This window comes from Acinonyx jubatus, chromosome C1, assembly GCF_027475565.1.
Source record: "Acinonyx jubatus isolate Ajub_Pintada_27869175 chromosome C1, VMU_Ajub_asm_v1.0, whole genome shotgun sequence".
NCBI lineage: Eukaryota > Metazoa > Chordata > Mammalia > Carnivora > Felidae > Acinonyx > Acinonyx jubatus.
In genome coordinates, this window is record NC_069381.1 from 146,419,705 (window position 1) to 146,431,748 (window position 12,044).

General features: G+C 34.0%; 1 protein-coding gene across 21 annotated transcripts in view; it reads right to left on the reverse strand.

The window, feature by feature from the left end:
- BAZ2B (bromodomain adjacent to zinc finger domain 2B) overlaps positions 1 to 12,044 on the reverse strand; it is a 317,724-nt gene that overhangs the window by 4,740 nt on the left and 300,940 nt on the right. For 16 of the 21 annotated variants that reach the window (XM_027055668.2, XM_053215128.1, XM_053215127.1 and 13 more), the window contains 5 exons: positions 11,408 to 11,718; positions 10,887 to 11,022; positions 7,096 to 7,242; positions 1,536 to 1,801; positions 1,140 to 1,283 (listed from right to left, as the gene is read on the reverse strand). In XM_027055668.2, the coding sequence (XP_026911469.1) occupies positions 1,140 to 1,283; positions 1,536 to 1,801; positions 7,096 to 7,242; positions 10,887 to 11,022; positions 11,408 to 11,718 (1,004 nt within the window). The remainder of the gene's footprint in view (positions 1 to 1,139; positions 1,284 to 1,535; positions 1,802 to 7,095; positions 7,243 to 10,886; positions 11,023 to 11,407; positions 11,719 to 12,044) is intronic. The other 5 variants (XM_053215140.1, XM_053215139.1, XM_053215133.1 and 2 more) reach the window with 1 other exon arrangement.

Sequence of the window (12,044 nt, forward strand, 5' to 3'; positions counted from 1 at the left end):
AATAAAACAAAACAGACATAATCTTTTGAAAGGCTGACATTTCAGTCTCCAAAGAAATAAGCTACTCATTTGATCAGTCTCTTAAATCCTTTCATACATGTGAGAAGGACACTGATTATTAGGAGTTAAATTCTACTTAACTCTTCTACACTGAATGTAAATTATGGAGCACAGTGATTTTCACCAAAAGAACATTTAGGAGGAACTAAACAACATACTGCATTGTAAGGATAACAACACCACCACCACCAACAATAATAATGTGATTAAAATCTATCTTGCAGGTATTCTTTCAATGTAAAATTCCTTCTTTCTCCATATTTTTTGTGACCTTGCCTGAAATTACGGTCACAGGGTAGATTAAGCTAAACCAGTACGAAGGAGTAAGAGGAACAGAGGAGAATGGAGAAGAGAACACACAAGCTCCCAGCTCCTGGCCACTTACATGGGGGATGCTTTTGTGCGGGCTTATTTGGGAAGTGAACAGCCTCATTTTTGTGGCTGCAAAATGGGCCACTGTTCAGAACCAACTCAATTCCACTAACAGCTGCTACTTGCTGGTAGGAATTTGAGGTAGTCTAACCAATATCATTAACTGTGGCCAGGAAGTCACTTTATTCTTTGGGTAGGATCACAAAGAGAATGTGGTAGAGAAGAGCAAATAGTAGTTTTCTTTCACATTTTAAAAAGTAAATTTTTAGTATTCTCCAAGACCTCACAAGAAAACTTTTAATATTTAAAATTTCCAATGACCTTCTATCTCTACATTGTAACAATCTAAAAATATTACAGTCAATTTTTATTAAATCCACACAAGATGTTATCAATATTCCGCTGATGTATGATAAAAGCTCTCGATTATGTTATTTACTTACTTTGGGAGACTTCCCTGTTACTTTTCTTTACCTCTTAGGCTGGGTCAGGTGGCCTTCAATGTCAAAAGCAGCTTTATCACACTGCTTTTCCATTGTTCAAAAAATTTTAATTGACTTGTCTAACCAAACACACATACAGACAGACATATACACATGCACCCCTCCAAAGGTAGGGCTTTTATTTAATGTGTCTTTGGCTCACTAGAGGACTACCCAACACATATTAAGCATTCAATAAATATTGAATTGAAATGATTTACTTACTGCCCACTACTTAATTTCTCTCTAATTGTGGAAAAATCCATAGGCTTCTTAATAACTTTCTTATAACCAGGAACGAGTTTCAAGTTTACAGGAAGTAGAAAAGGCCACGCATCCTCATGAGTTTCCATTTCAGTAAGGATCATACTAAAAAAAAAAATAATGTTTGAAGTCAGTATCTATGCTTTAGAATTATCTATTTTTATTAAAAACTTAGCTTTTATAATCCTTCAAGTAAAAACAACACAAATTCATTTATTAAAAGAGATGAAATACATTTACTGATATTGTAGACTTTACATTTTCCTATCTGTCAAAAGTTGTCCAAAAGTCACCTTTAATACAGTAGAAAGTTTCTAAACAAAAAAAATGAGTACGTGTGTCTGAAATAATTAATACCTGCAAAGAGCGAGGTCTTTGGAGTCATCTCTTTTAGGTTTCTTAACAGAAGTAGAACTTTCCTGTTTTGACAAGTTAATAGAAGTGTTTTCCTCTATTTTTCTTTTTTTCAGGTCTTTGTTTCCTCTTTTCAGTGAACTGTTTGTAGATGCAGAGTCTTCATCTTCAGTATCCCCTGTTAAAGTTCCTTTCTTGCCTTTCTTTGACTCATTAGTCTTTTTTCCTTTGACATGAAGTTTTTTGATTTTTAGAGTTTGACCACTTGCCTTTAATTAAAAAAAAATAAATAAATAAGAAAATAACCATCTACAGACCTTTTATTATTTTAGCGGCGCCTGGGTGACCCCATTGGTTGAGCATCCGACTTTGGCTCAGGTCATGATCTCACTGTTTGTGGGTTCAGGCCCCGTGTCAGGCTCTGTGCTGACCGCGTGGAGCCTGGAGCCTGCTTTTGATTTTGTGTCTTCCTTCTCTCTCTGCCTCTCCCCCTCTCACGCTCTCTCTCCCTCTCTCTCTCAAAAATAAATAAACATTAAAAATTTTTTTTAAATTATGTAAGTCTAACAGGACAAAAAGAATATTATCTCTGATCTAGAAGGCTGATAATTTTATTTTTAATAGAGACTTATGAATTTGTTTTCCCATAAGGTTAAAATCTAATAAAGCATGAAAAATCTATCTTAAGAATTTTTAAAATTCGAAGATGTTGATCTTATGGTAATCTATCTTTGGTACTAAAGAACTTAGCAGTATTCCTTTAGTGTAGTCACTAACCAAACGAGTTTAAAGGTACAAAAGGACTATCTTTGAGAACACAGTTAGGAACAAAGGTGAAAATGAACAAAAATATAGACCTTATTAATAAGATACTTGAAGAGGTAGTTGAAAAGCTAGGCTAAAACATGAAAAATAGCTCAGAAAGTGTCAAATAAAGGAAAAGTCCTTTATATGCGATTAAATCTACTGGAAATTGATATATCTCTGTTTTTTTAAGATAAAGAAAAAAAAACATTTGCTATGAAAAGAGAGCTCCATAAAATTGTGGTTCTCAGGTGTGAATAAAGCAATGGTGAAAAATGAGAGGGAGAGAGAGAGAGAGAGAGAGATGTCTGTTTTTGCAGAAAACAATAGACATAGTATAAAAGAGATCACATTTGAAATTTAAGGTTACGAATTCTAGCTATAGCTCTGTCAGTGACTAGCTATGGAATTTGCACAAAAATGTCTGTGAGGCCCTATTTCGTCATCTGTAAAACTAGAAAAGTAAGCCACACAATTGGTAAGGTCATTCTAGCTCTAAAATTACATGAACAAAAATCTCAGTGTGGCCTTCTGCAATGTAACTACAACTGTAGAGAGCACATTGATGTAACAATGAGCCCCCGTCCTTCATCTAGAAATAGGGAAACAAGTCTGTATTTTGACAGTTAAATGTTATAATAAATATAATGGATCCTAGGAGAGAGATAGGCAGTCACTGGTAATGCACGATTTTGTTTTGGTTTTCCAGAATAGTGCTAACCTTCTTTTTAAAAATGATTTTTTCTCCTACCCAGACTTGTTAAAAATTCTTAGACCGCGAGTCAGATATTTGGTCTAGCCTTAATCTAAAGTTGGCTCTATTCTTGAAATACAGTTGGCTGAAAACATTACTTTGGAGTATTTCATATTAATTTCTTTGACAATTTCATGAACTCTGCTATTAACATTTTAAAATAATTGCTCTTAAGCAATTAAAATTATTTGGTTCTCTATTAGGAAGTTAGAAATATAGCTAAGGAGATATTTTAATTGCCTGAAATAAGAAAGCAAACTATCAATCTGATACCTTCCCCATATCATATCAAAGAATCACTACCCCCTTGTCACTAAAATAATTAAAATGTTTTACTAAGTCTCCTTTCCATTTAGTTTATTAATTTTTATTCACTAATATCTGATATTCTGAGTTTTCATATAGCCTGAGCTTCTAGCACTCTTAAATCATAAGAAAACAGAAAGAGGATGCTTAATATAATGATGAAAAAGTCCATTTAATGAAGATTAAATTAAGTTAGATTGAATAATTATGCCACTTAACAAGGACAATATTTCATGAATACGGGCCAAAACTTCTAGTTCTTTATGTGAACTAAATTATTACTTGGGATACTTTTCTAATAAACTCATAACTACGGTAGGAAAACATGAAACTTAAATCACAGAATCAAAAGGTTTTTGTGATGTTTCAAAAAGACAATGAAGTTTATACATTTCTTTAATAAATAATGTTTATCAGCTTGCCTCATTACAGTGTACACATACACACACACACATATATATCTATATATTACATTTTCATTTTAGAAAGAGAGACAGCATGCGAGTGAGCAGAGGAGAGGGAGAGAGATAATCTTTAATTAATTAAATTAATTAAATAATGATAAATGTATATTAATAACATTAACTTTAAAAATCTTTTTACGGGGTGCCTGGATGGCTCAGTCAGTTAAGCAACTGACTTCGGCTCAGATCATGATTTCATGGTTCGTGAGCTTGAGCCCCTCATTGGGCTCTCTCCTGTCAGCGTGGAGCCCACTTCAGATCCTCTGTACCCCTCTCTGTCCCAAAAATAAATAAACATTAAAAAAGTCTTTTTACATAAAAATCAAATGTGTAATATTTTTATTGCTATAAGAAATGTAACATCTAATTCACTACATTAAATAAACAAAGAGAGCAGAGGCTTAGAAATCTGCATTACATAAAAGCACTTGGATTAGATCATAGGGTTTAGGATTCTTAGACCACTGCTTGAATGGAGTAATATAATTTAAGCACATTTACTGAAAATAAAACCTCCTATAGTCTACCAGATGATTAACAAGAATTAACACACCAATTTGTTAGTAATTCGTGAAGCTTTAAAGAAGATTTCTATAAGTTGACAGTTAAGAAGCTAAAACATAATTTATGTACAACCAGTGAAAATTATTATTGAACTACACTTAACTAGATAGGATAAAATAATCAAGTAATGAAAAATTAAAAAGTGATTACTAGCGAATATAATGCCAGGCAGAACCATCTGCTGTTTTATAAAATATAAACATATAATAAAAGATATTATATATTATAAAAGTAAAATATAATAAAAATAAAATATAAATAATACAAATAAAACGTAATAAAGTATTATATACATATGTCACCAAACTTTAAAGTCATAAAAACTCTCATACACATGACTATATTTGGTCTTCAAAAACCTCTATAAATTAGATACTATCCCATTTTACAGATAACCCTGAAGCTAAGAATGTGGTCCAATGTTTATAAATCAGGGAGGTGAGAAAAACCACCAAGGGACCGAAAAAGAGCAAAGGCAGGTAGACAACCAGTTAAGTATGGTATCTTAGAAGCCAAGTGGAAACGGGGTTTTAAGGAGAGGAAGTGCTCCACTCTATTAAATGTAACTAATAGGTTAGATGAGGTCAAAGCACTGATCACTGAGTTGAGCAATGTGGAAGTCATTTGTGGTCATAATAAGAGCACTTCTGGAGAAGCTGTGGAAGTACAAATCTTACTGGAATAAGTTCAAGAGTGATTTGGAGGAGAAAAATCAGAGAGAACCAGAACAGAAAACTTTCCGCAAGTTCTTCTATAAAGAAAAGGGGAAAAATGGAGGCAGTGGAACAAGGAAGAAGTAAGGCCAGAAGAGGGTTTTTGTTTAGTTTTCTCAAGATGGAAGGAAGGAGGCTGGATGGAATTTTAGTAGGCTGATGAGAACAACCCAGGGGAGAAAGAAAAACTGATGATGGTGCAGGAGAAGAGAGAACTGTTGGTCATACTCCTAAGAAAGTGAGGGGGGGGGTGCCTTGGGTGGCTCAGTTGGTTGAGCACCCAACTTTTGATTTTGGCTCCGGTCATGATCTCACAGTTGGTCATGAGATTGAGCCCCACACTGGCTCAAAGCTGAGCATGGAGCCTGCTTCAGATTCTCTCCCTCTACCTCTCTTTGCCCCTCCCCTGCTTACATTATCTTTCTCTCTCACTCTCAGAAGAAGAAGAAGAAGAAGAAGAAGAAGAAGAAGAAGAAGAAGGAGGAGGAGGAGAAGGAGGAGGAGGAGGAAGAGAGAGGGGATGGGTTCCTCAAACCAACTTAGAGCCACTAGTAGTTCATGGCAACAGGAGAGAAGGGAGAGTATGTAAGCACACATACAGGAAGGATGGTGGATGTAGTGGCAAATTCTTACGATCTTTTCTTCTGGCGGCTTCTATTTTCACAGGGAAATGGAAGTAAGGTCATCAGTTGAAAATACAGATGGAGGAGACAGAGCTGGAGGTAAATCATCAGGCACCATTAAAGGCCCTCTTAATGACTTGAATTTAAAGGGCTGGGTGTTTATTCCAACCACATTCAGATATAAAAGTATAGGTGCTGGAGAAGTCAAAGTTGGATTAGCCAGAATCATGGTTTTCCTAAGTGAGAGAGTGGCAAAGGGGATAAAGGTGGATACAGTGATTATGATAATGCAATGTTGACACATTACAAGCTAGGTTAGGAGAAAAGAAAGGACCTGAAGGGGGAGAGGGTCTTCAGATAAACCGTGAAAAGGTCTTCAGATAAACGGACTGGAGGCCAAAGGACTGTTGGAGTTAGAGTGAGAAAGGGGGTAGACAGAAGAGAAAGGAGGTGGTGAACAGATGCGTGTTTGGAATTTACTTTATGGAGAGGCATCAGTTACTGGTAATGATTAATGATAGCTAGTGGTCAAGAGATTAAACATGGGAAGGGAGAGCCTGAGTTAGGAAACACCTAACAAAGACTCTGGCCCTCAGTACACACTGACCCTTTCATACTTCTTACTTCTTACTTTCTAATTCTATTATCATGTTGCTTCTCTTTAATCAATCGGTATGAGTGTCCACAGGTTTCTAATTTAAATGTGACCAGAAAGTGACTTAAAATATATATGCTTGTTACCATGACCTAGCAATTTAACTCCTTAGATATATACCCAAGTGAAAACATTTATTCATACAAAAACTTGTGTATGAATGTTTCACAGCAGCATTATTCATGGTAGCCAAACCATGGCAACAACCCAAATGTTCACTAACTGAAGAATGGATAAACAAAACGTGGTATATCCATATAATGGATTATCATTTGACTATAAAAAGGAAGTACTAATACATGCTAGAACATGAATGAACCCCGAAAATATTGTGCTAATGCAAGAAGTCAGGCACAAAAGGCAGTATATTGTAATGACCACAATAGGTAAATCCACGGAGACAGAAAGTAGACTAGTGGTTGCCAAAGGCTAAGGGGAGAGGAGGAATGGGGAGTGACTGCTCATGGGTACAAAGATATACTTTTTTTAGGGTTGTGAAAATGCTGTGGAATTAAATAGTGCCAATGGTTGTACAACTTTGTGAATATTATAAAAACCACCAAATTGTATACTTTAAAAAGGTGATTTTTATGACTTATGAATTATATCTTTAAAAAATCTCCATACGACTCTGCATTTTGATTTGGCAATTAAAAAATTTAGTGTTAGATCAGTCTTACCTTAGCAATGCAAGCTGGACAAAACCAGTCCCCATCTGGTATGGTTGTAATCTTGGGTCTATGGCAGTATGTGTGACAGCCTTTGTCACAACCATCACAAAGGAGGAGCAGTTCTTCATTATCTCCCTTTCGACAGATCTGGCAGTACTATAATACATGAGAAATCATTTAAAATTAACTCTGCTATGAAGAAGAGTTATTGGGATATTAAACACACCATAATTCCTAATTTATATTAGTAACAAACATTCCGCTTGCTAACAAATATACAGTAGCCATACACATCTATGTATCTCTCATTACACAGATATGGACCACATGACGGGTGAGCAGTTCAATTGGGGTAAATGCACATTTCGGGTACACTGCAAAGAACAAAGCTAGAGGTTGAATGCCTGCACACACTTCAGAAGCATGTACACATTAACATATGAAATAATTAACATGACATTAGAGCACATAAAGCAATGAGTAGCTTTAATACATGGTGTTTTAATTTTTAATGTATTTCATCTTTTGCTTATCTTAGTATCCTCATGATATCCTGAGAAAGAAATAAGTAAGAGTTAGAGTAATTTTTAAGATAAAAATTAGGAAACTTGTATTAGTATCAAAATTACATATGGTAATAAAAAGATGACCCTATATATTGACTAAGTTATCCATCTATTTTTTGTGATTGATTAAAAAATGTGTCCAAACCAGGAAACTTTGGAATTCAACCCAAATCAAACAAATGTGTCACAAGTGCAGAAAATGGATCCCACAAAATGTAAAGAGGAGAAAAGTGATACAATAAATTAAATCAAATAATTTAATTAGTTATGATTTATTTTGTAGAACAAAATAAAATTACTTCTCTGTGAAAAAGTTTCTAATGTCATTAAGAACTTTAAAAATATAAGGAGAGTTTCCCCCCCATGCATGCATATTCTGTATAACAAGTTTCACAAAGGGAAAGAAACAAAGTCAGATAAGAAAAACTTTCAAGATGGCTTTATAAACTGTATTTTGACCTTTAGTTTATATTCTCAGTCACAGTAGTAAATGTCTTGTAGTAAATGTCTTGTAATCAATATTTTAAAAAATGGAAACATTTAAACTTTAAAGCATACCAATTTAAAGTTATATATTTATACTCTTAAAAACAAAATAGCTTAACTGCTCAAACTTATTTTTAAAATTTTCAATATAACAGTAAACCTTAAACTGGAAAGTCTAAAATAGTGTTATATAACTCAATATGTACAATAATGATAGCTTAAAAATTTTATCAAATTGCAGATACACACTATTCAGCTTAAAAATCTATCAAATATATGTAAAATACATAACACTAAAATTGGCATGTGTGCTAGGAGCAAAAACAGCAGAGGTTAACATTCCAACAGTAAGTATTTATTTTATGACCTTTCCTAACACCGTATCACTAAATACCTCAGCATGGTATTATTTCTCCAAATTTAAACTACAGCTTTAAAACTTCCACTGTAAAAACATTCATTGTGAAATAACATTTGGAAGGTTATATTTAAATCCCTATAACAGTAAAATTAAAACGTCAGATTCACGAACATTAAGTAAATTCTGTTTCTATAACAGATAACTAAAAATACTATAAAGTGCGTCTTACATCTCACATTTATGATTGAAAAATAAAATTATTTTTCTGATACTTATTAAGAATGGATGGCAGGTATCAAGCTTATAACACTTGAAAAATCACAGCAGTGGCTCATAATATGCTACAGCAAATGTAGAGCATAAACAGTAGATATTGCGTATGCTTAACATTACCAACAATACAAAGCAAACTGTGGACAGAGAATTATCTAGAGGCAGATTATGATAGCTTCTTCTTTCCTTGGTAAGCCTGATCTCTGACAAATGAGGAATATCTAAGGGTAACTGAATACTTTAATTTTGTTAGGACTTGTTATGAGGATTAGTATAGGCACTATTACATTACTAGTTAACGGTTAAAAAGTGCTCATTAATCTTTGAGAATGAAACTATGCCTTCTTTCAAAGATAGTTTCATAGAAAATAATGTATTATTAAATATTAAAAAATGAAGATTATAACACGAAATTAAATAATAAATGTATATTAATAACATGCAAAACAGTTTACGAATTTGCTAAAAATGACATAAAGCTTTTAATTGCAGTAAGTATACTAATGTAAAGGCAGATTTTGGTAACAAGCTCTGGGTTTCTATATATAAATTACAACAAAACTGACCACACTGCAATGACTATTATGGTGCATGTGAGAAAAATAATGGTTTGATGTAGGAATTCAATTGTTTTTAATCATTACAGCCTAGATTTCACTGAATAGATTTCTCCAAGGTGATTTTAAAACTGGTTTTAATATTAAATTCTAGAAGAAAAATTCTTTTTACCTGGTAAAAATGCTACCAGATGAACAAAACAATGCCTTAAAATTTATGGTAAATCATAATATGGATTGGAAAAGACCTAAATTTGAGAAGATTGTGAAAACTGCAGATTCATTATTCCATGGATATTTTATGAAGAAGGGAAAAACCACAGAAGAAAAAAAACACATTTTTTTCTTCACAGAAGTAAAGAAAAACCATATTTATTTGTAGGAATGAATTAAGTAGTCTAAACTTAGAGATGAAAATGAGGGCAGGAATGCTAAATTATTTCAGGATCACTTCTTTTCTTTCGAAGTCATTAATAAAAACATATCTCAAATGTTTGGATTTTAAAGCTAATCTGTAATTCAAAAGCAAATGATAAATTAAGCCATAAAATTTCACATATTATAAATATTTCTATATACGATATATAAGAAACAAGAGGGACATGAACATGACTTAAAATAAGTACCTCCCTGGAAGATATATGGAATATAGCTTTCATTTTGAGTATACTGTATTTGGTGCCTGGTACAAAGTAGAGGCCACTACAGGATAATAACTACTTGGGCTTGAACAAAGAGGTGAAAAACTAGTTTTTAACTGTGAGTGGAAAAAATAAAACATCTATTCTTCTCATCAGCTATATCCCATGTCCAATATACAACATCAAGTGCACAAACTAAGAGCTCTTGCTTATCCTGTATTTACTAATCTAAGCATTTCTCAGCATTACAAAAGAAGAAAAAGAAAATTGATAGAAATATAAAGACATTTTAAGAATGCAATGAATGGCTGTGCCTGGGTGGCTCAGTTAGTTAAGCGTCCGACTTTAGCTCAGGTCATGATCTCACGGTTTGTGAGTTTGAGCTCTGCGTTGGGCTTTGTGCCGACAGCTCAGAGCCTGGAGCCTGCTTCACATTTTGTGTCTCCCTCTCTCTCTGCCCCTCCCCCACTCATGCTTTGTCTGTCTCTCTCAAAAACAAACATTAAAATTTTTTTAAAAAAATATTAAAAAAAGAATGCCGTGAATGTCTGTAGCAGATAATGTTAGCAACTGGAATGTTCACACGTGTGAAAGGGTCTTCAAAATATTTAGATTAACAGCTATTATGTTGACAGAATACAGAAAACAACTTCAGTCAGAGTTATAAACGATATTCAATGGAATGCGAATCAAGATTTAAAAAAAATAAGAGAACACATTTGGTAGGTTCCTTCAGAGAGCTCAAAAGAAGGAAAAAAGTTATCACACTAATACAGTATTTAAGAATTAAGCAAAGTGTCAAGTAAAGCATACATTATTTTGACAATAAGTAATGTACAGTTAAGAAAGATTTAGAGGTTGGGAAAAACAGGACAAAGTAAACTAGTTATAGTATTTCTTAAATGAAAACACTTACAACTTTCATAATTGATTTTTCCCATGCTATTGATTTCTGTAACTGCTGAATGCACAGAGCTACCTGTGCAGCACTGCGAGCTTCTGACAATGCCCTTCTCCATACCCTGAGCCCTGGAGCAATATCCTCTTCAATTCTGCATTGAAATATAGAAAAATTAAGTAGGTCATATCCATATTTATGGTCACTGAATGTGAAACAATCATCACACTGAAAGCCAAGCAATGACAAAAACATGTAACAGCCAATAAGAATAAGGTTTAAGCAACTAAATTTGATGTAGTGCACAGACTGTGGCTACGTGCCTCAAAGCTTAGTCACAACCAGGTAAATGTAAGATCACTTTGCAGGATTATCAACGCACATAACAAAAAAAAATGTTTTTACAAAGCACCATGCAAATAGCATGATCCATATGGATCACAGACATACAAGAAGATACATAGATAACAGGCAATAGAAAATAGGCTCCAATTAGCAAAGAAGCACAATAATTTTTCAAGTTAATCTCAATAACCTACCCGTCACCATCACCACTAATGGATGGTGCAGGAGCAGGGACAGTAACTGTGCCCACATTATCCAGTTTGATCTGAATGGTGGTACTTAAGGGGCTCTTCAGATACCTTCTCTCAATGTTCCGCTCCAAATCAGCCAGCCTGGTTACAGCTATATCTAGGGGGTTGTCACTCTTCCGTTCTAGTGCATGTGCACTGCTTTCTTCTTCGCCAGTAAATTCTCCATCATGCTCCTTGCACAACTTAGAAAATGACTTATGTTCAAAATATACCAAGTCCTCCCTTTCTGATGCAGGCTCTGGACACATCCAACCCTATATATCAAGAGAATAATGTTATTATGGTTTCCTCTTAAAATGCCTGATGGGTGAATTACCTGTACTTAAAATACAGCAGCAGACACCAGCTGATCTCAAGGATCTTTACTGAAAATTTTTACCTTGTGTTTCCTAATGCTAGGTAGAGACAAAAACAGAAAATTAAAAGAATCAGGTGTAAGGAAGGATTGAAGAAGAAAATTTAGTAACTTTTGATATGAAAGGTATAATGAAAATCAGCAAATATTCCAAAGGACTTGAGAATACATGCTTATTGATTTCGTGGGACCACTTAAATGAAAAGCTCTCAGTAGTCTCTAAAC